General features: G+C 34.1%; 1 protein-coding gene across 2 annotated transcripts; it reads right to left on the bottom strand.

Moving 5' to 3' along the window:
* Positions 1–7161: 7161 nt before the first annotated feature.
* On the bottom strand, positions 7162–13683 carry LOC130796763 (omega-6 fatty acid desaturase, chloroplastic). 2 transcript variants are annotated; one of them, XM_057659142.1, is made up of 10 exons: positions 13340–13646; positions 13207–13264; positions 11400–11492; positions 9859–10274; positions 9583–9734; positions 9112–9234; positions 8844–9021; positions 8570–8688; positions 8369–8483; positions 7162–7481 (listed from the first exon to the last, which is right to left on the bottom strand). In XM_057659142.1, the coding sequence occupies exons 1-10, from the start codon at positions 13379–13381 to the stop codon at positions 7320–7322; spliced, it is 1458 nt and encodes a 485-aa protein (XP_057515125.1). In that variant the 5' UTR covers positions 13382–13646; the 3' UTR covers positions 7162–7319. The 2 variants fall into 2 exon arrangements, with proteins under 2 accessions (XP_057515125.1, XP_057515126.1); XM_057659143.1 differs by lacking the exon at positions 11400–11492 and having other exon boundaries at positions 13340–13683.
* Positions 13684–16077: the final 2394 nt, after the last annotated feature.

Here is a 16077-nt window from a genome sequence, read left to right as displayed (position 1 = left end):
ACGCTTGAACTCTTCTGAACTCGATGTGCACATAGTATTACAAAGTTTAATGCCATGTTGCATAGGAATAAACCCTCTTTTGGAGTTTTCCATTTTGAACTTTGTGAGAATCTTATCTATGTAAGTCTCTTGATTTAGTCCAATAAGTCTCCTCGATCTATCCCTATAGATCTTTATTCCCAGTATGTACTCAGCCTCTCCCAGGTCTTTCATGGAGAAATGACTTTTAAGCCATTGCTTGACCGACTCAAGCATGTTTTTGTTTTTTCCAATGAGGAGTATGTCATCTACATACAGGACCAGAAAAGTGATATTACTCCCACTTAACTTCTTGTATACACAAGATTCCTCTTCATTTCTAAGAAAACCAAACTCTTTGACTGCCTCATGAAATCTAAGGTTCCAACTCCTTGATGCTTGCTTTAATCCATAAATGGATCTCTTAAGCTTGCATACCTTCCTTGGATTTTTCGGATCTTCAAAACCTTGTGGTTGTGTCATGTACACATCCTCTTTCAAGAACCCATTCAAAAAGGCAATTTTGACGTCCATTTGCCATATTTCAAAGTCATGAAAGGCAGCTATCGCAAGGATTATCCTAATGGATTTTAGCATGGCTACAGGAGAAAAAGTTTCATCATAGTCTATACCATGAATTTGTTTGAAACCATTTGCTACTAACCTTGCTTTGAAAACACTAATGTTTCCATCCTTGTCTGTTTTCAATTTGAAAATCCATTTGCATCCAATGGGTTTTACCCCATCAGGCAGATCAACCAAGTCCCAAACTTGATTTTCAGACATGGAATCCATTTCAGATTTCATGGCTTCAAGCCATTTTTCGAAGTCAGGACTCTCCAAAGCATCTTTGTGACTAGTAGGCTTTTCTGATTCTAACATGGTTATTTCAGAGTTTTCTGTCAAAAGGAAATCAATATATGTTCTTGACGGAATTATTGTCCTACTAGACTTACGTAGGGGAACAACAAGAGAAGTTTCTGCCTCATTAGGTAGAGTGACTTCGCGTGGATTTTCTCCACTTGGGGCGGTAGGAGGTAAGTGCGTTGAATGCATTTCCTCCTGGGCATTACTATGTGGAGGCGCCTCTGATGAGGTGTTAACCTTATCCACTTGTTGCTCATCTCGAACTTCTTCGAGATATACATTACTCCCACTTGTTTTTCTAGAAATAAATTCTTGTTCTAGAGAAACACCATTTCGAGCAATAAATACTTTGTTTTCGCTTTGGTTGTAGAAGTAGTATCCCTTTGTCTGTTTTGGGTAACCCACAAAAAAACATTTGTCAGATTTAGGTGCTAGTTTATCATATATTAAACGTTTTACATAAGCTTCGCAACCCCAAATCTTAGAAAAGACAACTTTGGAACATTTCCCGTCCACATCTCATATGGTGTCTTTTCCACTGCTTTGGTAGGTGCTCTATTAAGTGTGAATGCAGCTGTATCCAATGCAAATCCCTAAAATGAAATAGGAAGATCAGCAAGACTCATCACTGATCGAACCATATCTAATAGAGTTCGATTCCTCCTCTCAGAGACGCCATTCAATTGTGGTGTTCCTGGTGGAGTCAATTGTGAGAGTATGCCTCGATTTTTCAAATGATCATCAAACTCGTGAGATAAGTATTCACCACCACGATCGGATCGTAATGCTTTTATTTTCTTCCCAAGTTGGTTCTCTACTTCATTTTGAAATTCCTTGAACTTTTCAAAGGACTCCCACTTATGTCTCATGAGGTAAACATATCCATATCTGCTTACATCATCAGTAAAGGTTATAAAGTAGTTGTAACCACCCCGAGCCACGGTACTCATAGGTCCACATACATCAGTATGTGTGAGAGCTAAGAGGTCATTGGCCCTTTCACTTGTACCTGTGAAAGGTGACTTTGTCATTTTTCCCATCAAACAAAACTCACAAACACCAAATGATTCAAAATCAAATGATTTTAGAATTCCATCTTTACGAAGTTTCTCTATGCGTTTTGAACTTATGTGGCCTAATCGACAATGCCATAGGTAAGTGGGGTTTGAATCATTTGTTTTACGTTTCTTGTTGTCTATGTTATAGATGTGAGTTTCTAAGTCTAGCACATACAACCCATTTAATAATTTAGCTGAAACATAGAACATATCATTTAAATACGCAGAACAACAATTTTTCTTAATAGTAAATGAAAAACCTTCCGTGTCCAAAACCGGAATTGAAATAATGTTCTTGGTGATGGCAGGGACATAATTTAGTTCTAAAATTAAACCAGAGGGTAATGTCAAAATATAAACTCCTACAGCTAAAGCAGCAACTCTTGCTCCATTGCGGACTCGGAGATCCACCTCACCTTTGCTCAAGCTTCTACTTCTTTTTAGACCCTGCACATTACTGGTAATGTGAGACCCACAGGCAGTATCAAATACCCAAGAAGCAGAAGTAGCCAAATTAATTTCAATAACATATATACCTGAAGATGACGCACCAGACCTTTTTTCTTCCAGATAGACGGGGCAGTTCCTCTTCCAATGGCCAATTTTATGGCAGTGGTAGCACTCATGTAATGCTGCTACTTTAGCCTTTGGAGTAGCCTTTGGTTTGGAGGAGTCATTAGTGGCAACTACCTTTCCATTGCCATTCCATTTAGGAGCCCCTTTCTTCTTGAACTTTTTATTCTTTCTGACCATGAGCACATCTTTCAGTGCAGGTTCAGTGGGTAAGCTCCTTTCAGCCTGAACAAGCATACCATGCAATTCTGGCAAGGTTGCTTCCCCTCCTTGCATATAAAAATTTAACCTGAAAGCATCAAAAGTTTCTGGCACGGATCTGATTACAATATCAGTGGCCAGCTCTTTGGGATAAGGAAAACCCAACTTTTCCATGACTTGAAAATGTCCTATTAAGGCGAACACATGGGGTCCGACGGGTTTTCCCTTGCCCAGTTTGCATTCCAAAAGTTTACAATTAGCTTCAAATCTCTCTAATCGAGCATTCTTTTTGAACATTGTTCTAAGTTGCTGGATTATTGTGTGGGCATCAAGATTGTTGAAATGTTTTTGAAAATCATGTTCCATGCAAGCAAGCATCAGACATGTTACTTGCACAGAATTGGCCTCGAGAGTTTGTCTAGCTCTTTTTTCTGCAGCTGTTGCAGTTTCTGGCAGGGGTTCAGGGAGTAGAGTGTCAAGAACACTTTCCCTTCCTTCAGCTCTGAGAACAATTCTCACAGCCATTTCCCATTCAAGGAATTTGTTTGCATTCAATTTGTCTTTTTCCAAGACACAGCGTAAATTAAAAGCAGGAGTGTTGTTAGTCGAACCAGACATGATTTCTACAACAATGTAATAAAGCAAAATTAACAATCTATCAATAAGCAGTAATTAAACAAGTTTAATAATTTATTCAAAATTTAAAATCCCCTTTTGAATAAATAATAACTAAGATCCTCTCCCACTACAGTCAAACGGACTTTGGCCATGCCTTAACTATAGTAGTTAAGGTAAGTAAACGTTTTACTAATTATAACTAATTATAACTCTTAGTAGATAGATTAATAATTCTTGTTCAATCCTATCTCTTAGTTTCAAAACCCAAAACTTTGTCTTTTGATGATTTTTTTGAGTGAAACCAAACATGAGCATGTAAATTTTCAAAAAAATTTACCCCATATTCCAAGAATTATGAGCAATACCTCGCTTTGGCAGAATGTATTACTCATTATCAAAGGCTTATAGGTGTTGTTTGGAAAAACAATAAAACTCAATATTATTTATGGGGATTCAAGTTAATTAACATGGTTAACATTAAGTGAACACATAGCATATTTAACCAATACATTAATTTATGCAAGCAAAGAACAAAATTAAATAAACGCTCAAAGCTTATAAAAGCATGAATAAAAGATGATCTAGTATGGCCCCTATAAAAGGAAATATACTAGTCTTCATGAAGCTTTCATGAATCTCCATGGATCACCTTCCTTGAAACTCCTTTCATATGTGATTACATAATTTGAATGAAATTAAAAAAAAATAACGATGCGCAGATCGTATTAATTAACATTCAAAACAAACGATTCGCAGATCGTATATTCTATCCTAATTTTATCTTTTTCCCTTTTTTTTATGTTTGGGCCATACTAGTCATAACATGTCAAAATTAAATATCAAATATTATAAACGACATAAATTGTGCAATATTTCAAATTAAATGGTCATAACAATTAGCATACAAAATATCCTTTATGTTGAGTCAAACTTAACCAATTTAAGTAAGACTATTTTAAGGAGAAAAGAAAAAAAACTATATAAATACAATAAGACTCAAGTAAAGGTTATATGCACATATTGAACATTCCAGAAGAAAAAAAAAGGTAGTTGTATGGAAGAAGGAAGTAACCAAGTGGTGAACGAAAGAGCCCAACAGCCGCCACCAGGAGCGGCTTCTGCTCTGCGCCATCAGCCCGCTTTTATTCCAGCTTCACCACTACCGCGCCACGAAGCTGCGCCTCCCTCCGGCCACCATAGCAGCCCGTGGTCACGCATTCATCTCTGGTTTGTGAATTGTTTTTTTTTTTTTGATGAATTCGAACAAAATCGAATTGATATATAATCTTTATGAATGAATTGCTTCAAATTTCCGCTAAAACAAGTTTTTCGCATTTAAATTTCAATCTAATTGAACAAATTTTGTGTTTTAACACTTAAAATTGAATTGGGAAAAAATTTTTTTTAAGCATTTTCGATCCAAAATACTTGAATTCTTAACGAAAAACACAATAACCATGAACAAATTTTGTGTTTTTAACAATTCATTGTGTGGGTTTCGTAAAAAAAAACCAAAGCCCCAAGACAATTAACACAAAATTTTCGATTTTCATGCAACAAAAAAAACGAGTTGTTTAACTTTCCAGAGAAATCAGGATCATATGAATATTATGAATAAGGCTTAACTGATACCACTGTTGGGTCTCCGTAGATGCTAAAAAGCGGAATTTCAGGAAACGATTCCCTAACATCTATCTCAAGATCGTAAACATAATCAAACACATGAAATCCAATAAAAGCATTAGATTATACTACCTTTGTAGCGTGAAATCCACAAAATTGGCGCGGTAAGATAATCTGGAGAGCCTCAAACGTTGCTCCTCTATTCAGTCTACCAGAATCAATTGAATACCAATGTCTGCTAGAACGGAAGAGATTGTTTCTCTTGCTTTTTCTGGTTTTTCTCAATGTCTGTGAGATTGATGGAGGGTGAGAGTTTAAATAATAATATTTTTAATACTCACCCCATCATCTCACGTTTTCCACTACCAACATTATATCCATATATAATACCAGTAACCTAGGTTAAAAGAAACTGATTCTTTTGTTAACCTAATTGGATCACAAGCCCATACTCCTAATGGGCCTGAGTCATTTATCGTTTAATTGATTCTTTTGTAAGACCTTATAGGATTAATTATATTAGTCGTGGTCCAATTATTATTGACCCACCAATTATATTTATTCTCTAACAAGTAAATACAATTACTAATAATAATTAACTTTATTATCCTCATAAATATCCTATATATTTATATTTAGTAATTGTCGGAAATGTCTACGGACATATTCCTTCATTCTCTTCAACGCGAAAAGCATCAAACTCCATTAAAACAACACCATCACCAAGAAGAACAACTGCAAGATTAACCTCAGGGATCAATCAAGTCCTCCTTAAGAGTATTCAAGATCTCCTCAAACAAAAAGACCCTCAAAAACTTGTACAACAATTCAAATCTCTGTCCAAGTACTCTTACTTCAGGCAAAGATTTAAACTTTACGACATCGTAATTCATCGTCTTGTTCTTGCAAAAGAGACTGCTTTAATTGAAGAAGTACTAGAATCCCAGAAAGATTACATTAACAAAGAAGCATTCGGTGCTCGTATTATTCTTTTATATGGGGAAGCTGGCATGTTTGAACATGCACACAAGGTGTTCGATGAAATGCCTCAACGAGGTTTTAAACATGGAGAAAGATCATTCAATATCCTTTTAGGAGCTGCTCTTAGAGCAGGGGAATTTGGTAAAGTTAACGAACTTTTTAGAGAATTGCCCTCGAGATTAGGGATCAAACCGAGTTATGTTGCTTATAATACTGTTATTCAAGCATTGTGTAAACTATTAGAAGTTGAATCTGAGAATTTCTATCATCAAAAGGTAAACTATTAGAAAAGAAAATGAGTCACTGTTAGTAACAGCGACTTATGCTTTTATAATTTTTTTTTTGTTAAGTCGCTGTTAGTAACAGCGAATGATCCCGAGGCTAGGCTTGGATGTACGGACGCTTATTTTGGGAATTAAGTTTTTACAGAGCTTATTTTGGGAAAAAAGTCATTCAATTGTCTTATTTTTTTCAAATTTTCCAATAATGCCTATGTTTGGCATTTGGAAGTTCAATATTGAAAGTCCTTACATGCTCTATGTAGTTAATGAACAAGTTCAATCAGTAGCTAAAATAAGTGGGTGCTGAACTCATATACCAACAAAACTCATATACTAACATTCTACTTAAATTAGTAGGTTAATTAAAACTAGGTTAATAATAGCATTAAGTTAAAACATATATCAACAACTGAAATGAGTAGGTTAATTTAAGCATAGCATTCTGAAATCATAAAAACAGTAACCTTGGTTTGAAATAAGTAGCACTAAGTTAAATTTCAAAAAAACTAGTAACTTCATTGAAAAGATAATGAAAGTAAAAAGGTATTAAAAAGTAAAAAGATAAGGAAATGAAAGTAAAAAAAACTCTAACTAAGTTGCATTTCAATGGAGGACGAGGTCTTATTCAACGATGGTCCTCTTCAATGGTGGATATTTGGTTGAGGAGTTGATGCAAATCAGAAAATGAAAGTGAAAATGTATTGAAAAGTGAAACGGTAAGTAAAAAAGAAAATTTCATTTGAAATAATAGAAACCGATAGTGGGTTGACTAACAATAGTTTGAGTTAATTGATATAATATATAATCATTCATGCGTAATTGATAGTTGAGATTATTGTAAGAAAATAAAAAAATTAGATTATTCTGAGTAATTTTTCCTAAACTTTAATACTCCCTCCTATTAACTGAAAATAAGGCATTTAATTTTTCACGCTATCTAATAATTTAGGAATCGAAACTAATTTGTAATATGTACTACTCAAATTACATTTTGCGTACACAAATACAATTAGTGGAGGCAAATGTTGCTAACAAAACTATGCAAAATTGAATTAAAAAGGTACAGCATAAGGACCACATAATCTGCAATATATGAATATCAAGCATAATCTGGCATGACTCTTTTGAGGAATGAAATTGGGCGTGATTCTTCAGGAACAACTCTCTCAAAAGAGACATAATTTTCATCTTTGTCATAGATATGGCATGTTGTCATTATCGTTCTCATTAAACGCCAATTCCATACAGCCTTGTTTAGGTACTGCATAACCAAACACAGCCTTATTATTTGAGGCAGACGGATTTATTAGAGCATAAGCCAACACTTGCCATGGAAAATTTTAGAGCAAGAAAAAAAAATATTCAAGGATGGTTTCTACTTTCTAGTTTCCACTCAACACTCCCTATAATATATTCAAAGATGGTTTCTAGTTTCTGCTTAAGACTCCTGTTGCTCGAAATGATTATTCTTATCAACCTCATTTCAACATTTTTGATATTGAATATAGTGAAAGTTATGAGTCGTTGAAAGTCAGTTCAGAAAAAGACATTAATACTTAATTCAAACGAATTCTCAAAATTCTTGTCCCACGAAGATGCTCGGCGTAGTCTGCAACGCCGCCGCTAAAGTCTTAATCTCAAAAGATTGGGTCAGCTACATGAGCCAAAAGATCATTTCCAGCGGTCGTCCACATGTATCCTTCTCAATTAATTTTGATTTTTATCTCAAAATGTGTCCATAGAGGGAGTGTGTTAAATTAATCAGAACAGAAAGGTAAACGCTTGGTTAGATTTTACATTTTGGTTAAGAATCAAAAGGGGTCATTTTGTAGAATATATTTAAAGATTGGCTACCATGTAGATTTTTCAAAATATCAGGGCTACCATATGGAATAAAACAACAATACCAGAGCCTTAAGTAAGCGTTCTAAGGATGTAAGGCACAAGAAATGTGACTAAAATGGAAAAAGGGAAAAGCTAAACTTGGCCTGACTACAAAAACAGAAATCATCAAATGGCACATGGTGTTTGACTAGCTTGCAAATAGCCAAAGTAATTATTTCGCAAACTATAATTTTATGCAGTTGAATCAACAGTATCACAAGAGCATTAGCTAATGTTTATCCTTGTAAAAACAATGAAGCATACCTTTCCCCAGTTCTCATCAAGGGACTGTTGAGCTGCTCGCAAATTGTAACTTGGAATTTTAGGCGAGACATGGTGAGGAATATGCACGTTGATATCATGGCATAATATCTCTATCCTGGACGTTATAAAAAGAAGATTTTAGAACTAGAAATAAAAAAAAAAGATGATAATACAACACTTAGGCGCAACAAAATATATCACCAGCGGGGATAGTCACAGTGGACCGTGCCATTAAGCTGGGCCTGCGCAGCGTTCCACTCCTTTGCACACTTGAATGGAATATGAGGGGCTGTATGATGGACTATTGTGAAAGTACTCATCTATAGCTCAAAGAGAAAAAACAAAAGAATGAGAGCAGATACAAATGAAAAACGAGAGCTTCAGAAAAGACCAGTAACGCTATTCAGGGCTAAAGATCCTTATTACTCAAAACCTTAACGTCATTAAGAAAATAGAAACACACAAATATTATTACCCAAAAATGGTAGCCTAACCACGGCATTAGCCAGAATTTGATCCATCCAACAATTCCGGTCTTGTATAATATCAGCGGCCAAGCTATAACAATAAATGCAGAAACAGCAGCTAAGCTTATCATGACACGTTTTACTTCATTCTGTCTGAACTTCTTCAAATTGAAATGCCACACTAACCTGCTTGGGAAAACAATACGGGTGCTGACAAAACATCACATACGGACAAGATTCTAGGAAAGTAAAAGACTATTAAACTCACAGCCATACCAATGAGCTATCGACATCCAAGGCCGGAGAGGACCATAAGCAAATATTAGAGCTTTACGCAAGACTGGAGATGATTCAATATTCTCTTTCCAAATAGGGTGCCATGCCGTATCTTCAAACAACCTGGTTAAACCAAGTTATGAGTCCCTTTTGTTAAATATAAGGTGCTAATAACCTGTTGTTGGACAATGCTTAATTAAGCTAACCGTGCAGCCTAAGACATGACTTGTTGATATAAATTGGTCTATGATATCAGATTCTCAAGTACTCTTGAAGTATCCATTTCATATTTGAATAAATCAATAAATCAACAAATGAAAATCAGAAAACCAAACAAGATGATGGGGAAAAGAACATGTACTGAAACCATTAGAATGAGGAAAAAGTGAGCGGAACAATCTAGACAAATCTAGGGATCAAAGCTCAAATAAAATCCAGAGTTATCTTAAATTTTCTAGTATAAATGCTTACATATTAGTTTTTGCATGATGTTGATCATGCTTGAAGCGCCATGGTTCATAAGGATAAATAAGTGGCATAAATGCAAGAGTCCCAACAATGTCCTCAACAAGCTTATTCTTTGAAAAGGATTTGTGAGCACAATCATGCCCTATAACAAAAAACTAAAATGAAAAGAAAACAAAGTCATTAACTCATAACTTATAATAAATGGCACAAAGAGCATGTGAAGTCTCTAGAAGCACATAAATACTGAAACTGAAAAAGTGTTGAATATATGAAACTGACTCCAGTGACAGCAGTGCCTGTCCATGCCCAAGCAAGAGGAAGTAAGTACCAAGGAGCTTTAGCAATCATAAAGATACCCAAAGCATATGAGGTCACACTTATTAGCACTGATCCCCATGCTTTCATCTCATTAATCTCAAAAACCTTCTTAGGAAGGGAGGCAATAATATCCCTCAGTGTAACATCATCAGGGAGTGGCTCGCCAATTTCCTTGAAACCGTAGTTTTCAGCTAGTTGTTTCAGGTTTTGAGTATCGTCCATTGGGGAAGACATTGAAGGTGGTGGTGCAACAGGTACAGCTACAGCTTGCACCAAAATTGACTTTCTCCTAGTACTAGTGCTCTTCCGTTGCTGTTTCAGATTAAACTGTCCTAACTTGTTTGGGCAAGTTTTCAGCCAGTTTGAGCAAGATATGCCTACCAATAAAGTCTTAGTTAAAGATCTCAAACAATAACTTCTCTATAATGTAAAAACCAACAACGTAGTTTAATTTACAATCCCATTATAACTAACATTATTATTCCCAACTCAACTTAACACCCAGCAAAGCTAATAGTTTTAGTGAAATGATTTATAATCTTAAAATACAAATGCTGAAACTTGAATAGAAGCCATTAAATTTGTTAACAATCCCATCAGAGACGGATCCAAGATACAAAAATGTTGATAGCACCAACATACAAAGTATTGACGATTCAAAAACAGCGATCTCAACCAATATTTAATTTGATGGGACTTTTTTATTACTTACTTTAATGTTCTGTTAGTCTTCGTAGGACAAGAAAGACATTATAGGTAAAGTTTCAACGAACTTGGTTAGGCTACCTTAAAAACATATATTTTCAAACATTAGATTACGGAGAAACTTGGTTAGCATGTTAAGGACACATAGGACCTTGTTTGAAACAGTTGGATCGTCATTTGGAGCCTTGGTTTGTATATGGTTGCAGTTGGAAATAGGTCTACTTGTGAATTCCATTATGGTATAATATAAATATAGGCCTCGTTTAATGTCTAGTTTATTACCCCCTTCGTTCTCTAATGTTAAATTTGACTAACGTTTTTAAGAGATGGTGGTGGTGGTGGTGTTGGGGTAGGGGAATGGTGGTGATTGGGGAGGGGTAAAGAGAGGTTGGGGAAGAAGAGTTTAATTGGGGGTAATTGGGTAATTAGGTTAGATTAATGAATTTATTTGAATGTCAAAAGTCATTTACCTTGGTCAATGGTCATTTAGCAGGTCATCTGGTCAAGTGGCTGCATCGATGTCGTGTATGGTAATTTGAAGGCTGTTAAGAAAAAAAAAAAAAAAAAAAAAAAAAAAAAAAAAAAAAAAACCCTTCAAGGTTGTTTATTCTAAAATGACTAAACTTCAAGGCTTTAATTGGTAATTGATCCTAAAAAATATATTCGAAAACAAAATTAAAAAAAAAAACATTTTTTTTCTTAAATAAATTGTTTTTTAAGTACAATTTTTGTAGATTTTTAGGTTTCATTTCGTTGCTTCCTCTTTTTTTAAAATTTATAAATGAAGGCAAAAATACCTTTTAAAAAGGTCTTCGGCACCAGGTTGTCACTTTGAGCAACTTGGGTCGCATTTCGTGGTGACTGAGGACAAACATTCCCGGAAACAAAACCTATTAACAATCCCATTATAACTAACATTAATAGTCCCAACTGCCAGCAACTTAACACCCAGCAAAGCTAACAGTTTTAGTGAAATGATTTATAATCTTAAAATACAAATGTTGAAAGTTGTAATAGAAGCCATTACATTTGTTAACAATCCCATGAGAGGCGGATCCAAGATCCAAAAATATTGATAGCACCAACATACAAAGTATTGACGATCCAAAAACATTGATCTCAACCAATATTTAATTTGATGAGACTTTTTTTATACTTACTTCAATGGGGATAGAAGTGAACTATATGTCTCAAGAGATGTTCTTGACTCAACACAAGTTTGCTAGAGAATTACAAAAAGACTCTGGGATTACTAAATTCCAGAAAGTTGTTTCTCCTCTTATAGATTAAGCTCAGTGCTACCGAAGGAAAACTTCTTGACAGCCCCACACTCTATAGAACTCTTATTGGAAAATTAATTTCTTTATCAATACTAGGTCAGATTTGTCCCATATAGGACAAACTATGAGTGAGTATACGCAAACACCTAGAACTTCTTATTGGCAGGCATTACTTATTTTCTTTCTTATGTTCATGCCACACAAAGTCAATGGATAGTTCTTAAAGGTACAACCAAACTAAATCTCCATGCTTATTCTGATTCAGATTGGAGTGCTTGACCTGATACTATAGATCCATTTCAGGCTATGTTCTTATGTTTGGAGATTCATCTATTAGTTGGAAATTTAAACAAAACACAATTTCTAAATCTAATTCAGAAGCAGAGTATAGGGTATTTGTGAAGTAGTTAGGGATGTCAGACTTATATATAAATTAGATATTGCTAAATTACAACCAATAACAATTTATTGTGACAATTAATCTGCCATATATATTGTAAAAAAATGCAGTCTTTCATGACAGAAAAAAAACATAATGAGAATGATTGTTATTATAACAGGGAAAAAGTTCTAGAAGGTCTCCTAAAACTTTCTTATATCCCTACTACACAACAGTTTGCTGATAATCTCACTAAAGTTCTTCCTTCAGTCCATTTCAAGCATTTGTTGTCCTAATTTGGAGCTTCTCATTCTTTCACCTCTACTTTGAGGAGGGGGGGTGGGTGTTGACAATTACAAGGGTGCTACAGATATTGCCACATCAAAGATTATCCAACAACAAGATATTGATACTGCACAAAAGGATACAAATGTTGCATATCAAAGTTCAGCGGGTGTGAGATGCATGCTGGTTATTTATGTGCACGTGATACAGGACACTTTGTTGATTGCACTTCTTTTATATTACGGTCAGTAGCTGAGCATATGGTTAGGATTCCGTTAGAATAGTAATGTATTTAGAGTTTGTTATAGAGTTGTTATAACAAAGTTAGAGATAGTTAAAGATAGCCTTGTTGGTTGTTATGTAAATTCTATATATTGCAGTTCATTGCATTTGTAACATTTGAACAAACAAGTTAATAAAACAAATCTTTCTAAACTTCTCATCTTTGCCTCAGTGTTTAACATAACTCCTACTTGATTTTCACCCCTTAACAAAAGCATTAGATTTAGTTTTAGCAGAAAACAATGCAGTAAATTAGAATAGCTAAAAAAAATAAGAATTTAGAAGGGTAGTTTTTATGAAAAGGCAAAACTTGTAGATAAGCCTATGTAAAAAGAAGAAAAAAGAGAATTTGGGATTGGGATGAGAGTGAGAAATAACCTGAAGCACGCAGTCGCAGAGAGGTGGGCTGAATGAGGGTTTGACGACGAGCTCCTCCCTACATTATACAAATTACAAATGAAAAATATAATAATTTAAACAAAGAAAAAAGAAAATGAAAGGAAAATAGTACCTTGAGAATGAAGAGGGAATCTGGAAGACGAGAGGAAGCCATGGATGAATTGAGAATTGGGAATGAATTGGAGAGAAAATCTACTCTCAACTCCAAATTTGTGAGGTCTCACCTTAGTCGGATACTCATAGTCCTATCTCTGTTTTAATGGTGAATGGTGAGTGGTGAATGGGTCATCCCATCACAGTCCACAAATTTCAATTGTCAAATACCAAATAATGAATCATGGTGATGTGAACGCCACAATATTATTGGAATTTCCTCTTTGACTAATTTCAGTTTCTTCCTTTTTTTTTTTTTTTTTTTTTTAAATCCTGGGTTACTCCTACTCATACTCCTACTCTAATTGTTATTGTTAGTGCATCCATGTGATTTTAATGACTTAATTCTTGTGGACACCATTTTTCTTAATTTCTATTTTTTATAAATTCTATCTTCTTATTTATTTTCATCTTGGTCGGCACTGTTTGTCAAACTTTCAAGCAAATTGGTGAATTGGGAGTGCAACCCAAATATTTCCACAAAAGTTTTAAAGCGAAATTTATTTTAAAAAATTATAACAATAAATAATTCATAGTGACTGATGATTTCTTCAGTGACTTTTATCATAAACATTTAATTCTTACCGGATGGATTAAATTCACTATTTATCTTGCCCGTAGGATTTCTTTCGTTTAACTTCAAATTTAAAAATTACACATTATGTAACCTTTTCATAATCAATTTACTATATTTTTATCAAAAAATTGAAAGTATTTTAAAAAAAAGAATTATTTGCGAATTACAGCCTTAATGTTTAAAGCTTTTGTGAATTACAACCTTAATTTTTTAAATTTTTTTTTAATTTTTCATTTTGCGAATTACAACCTTCAAAATTGCAATTATACAGGGTTCAACCCAAGTGACTGGTTCCGTACAAAATTACCTACCGAACTCCCTTTTTACCATTGACTTTTCTTCCTCTGACTTTATCTGGTTACGTTAACATTTAACCCAACCTAACTACATTAAAAACCCCCAAACCCCAACGTCTCTTTTTCTCTATCTTTTTCTTCATCTTATATCTTTATTTTTATTTTGTAAATGAATTCCTACAGTCTCAAATAGTAAGAATCTAACCCAAAATTAAGTATGGCTTCCTCTATTTTTCTCAATATTTTGTGTTCCTTCTAATTTTAGATCAAATCTATTATTGATTTCAATAATGAGTCTACATAATTGTTCTCAAAACTGATATGATTCGATAATCTATGAGATACGATATATCTATTCACGGGGGCTGGATTAGTTATCTGGAGATCGATGTTCAACTGTCAATACTAGGGGATGCAATATTTTTGGCTGGGTCGAACAATTCACATGATTGATTGGTGGAAACATGTCATCTTGAAACTAATGGAAGAAAGAACTAAGGTTTAAAGAGATGTTGAAACTTTGGAAAGGAGGTTGGAGTTGGTTTACAAGAAACTTAGAAAAACAACTTCCGTTCGAGTCATAATGAAGATGCTTTATCCACAGAGGGTTTGGAGATGTGGATTGCTTATGAGCTGTAATGTTGTTGTTCTCATTATTAGTTGGTTAATTAGTTACTTTCTTTAGGATTGTAAGTTAGTATTTTGGGTTTTTCAATGTTTAGTATGGTGGATCGATTAGTGTGTTTGGCTGTGCCGTAGTGTTTTTTTGAAAGTCTATTTGACGAATTTGTGTAACAGAACTTTTGATGTATGCAATTATCAGTTTTTTTTATCATTAATTTATGTCAAATGCAAAGCAATTGATCATAGTTAAATCCATACATACATGCCTAAACAAGAATAATATGTATCCGAAATACAACCATTGATTTTACAAAGCAACCATCAAAATACATCATTTTTAAGACATCAAGCAACCTAATATATGAAACAACTTAATAAATCAAACTACTTAAGACATCAAAAACAAACAGGGACTGTGCTATCGGGATACTCCTGATCATCAAAAATAGTAGAAGCATGGGAGAAATTTCATGCTAAAGCTTGAGACATGTTCGTAGTAGCCTGCATATTCACTAGTGGAAAAAATACCATATGCTGCGGTTTTTTTGCCACAATATGCTGCGGTTTTGACCCCAACCATTAGTGATAGCAGCAGATAGCCTATTTTAAAAGCAGCAGTTTTAAACCACAGCACAAAAGTACACTATATGCTTCGGTTCCACAAAAACCGCAGCATATAGCATATTTTCTTTTTTTGATTTTTTTTCATTTTATAAAAAATCCAATGCTAGTGTACAATGTAATAAACAATATTGCAAATATAAATATAATCACCAATTAATATATATATATATATACACTCTCGATCATATATAATACGTAACAAACAAATACATATATATATATATACACACACACACACACACACAAAAGTCCTAAATCTAAACTAATTACATTAATTACCAAACACATAAATTAGCAAGATACGCGGTAATCTTGTCTTTCAATTCGTGCATTTTCTCATATCTCAAAGTGCGTGTTTCCCTTGGAGTGTCGTATAAAACCTATAATATTATATGAAATAATTAAAAAAGTTTATATGAAACATAAAAATTAGATTTTACCAATAGTAAATATATAATATTATAATTTAAGAACGTAACAGATACTTACGGCATCAATATTTTCGACTCCAATGTTCTTCACGGCTTGTAAGAGATCGTCCATATATTTGAGAGTGTAGTAGCCACAATCAAAACG

This window comes from Amaranthus tricolor, chromosome 12 (genome assembly GCF_026212465.1).
Source record: "Amaranthus tricolor cultivar Red isolate AtriRed21 chromosome 12, ASM2621246v1, whole genome shotgun sequence".
Classification (NCBI taxonomy): Eukaryota; Viridiplantae; Streptophyta; class Magnoliopsida; order Caryophyllales; family Amaranthaceae; genus Amaranthus; species Amaranthus tricolor.
The sequence above is the reverse complement of the archived record's forward strand: the minus strand, read 5'-3'. Positions and strand labels throughout refer to the sequence as shown.

Coding starts and splice junctions, on each gene's coding strand:
- LOC130796763 (XM_057659142.1), bottom strand. CDS start 13,381: ATGGCTTCCTCTCGTCTTCCAGATTCCCTCTTCATTCTCAAG. Junction 9,735..9,858: donor CAGGCACTGCTGTCACTGGA/GTCAGTTTCATA, acceptor TTTTCATTTTAG/TTTTTTGTTATAGGGCATGA. Junction 9,235..9,582: donor CATCATGCAAAAACTAATAT/GTAAGCATTTAT, acceptor TGGTTTAACCAG/GTTGTTTGAAGATACGGCAT.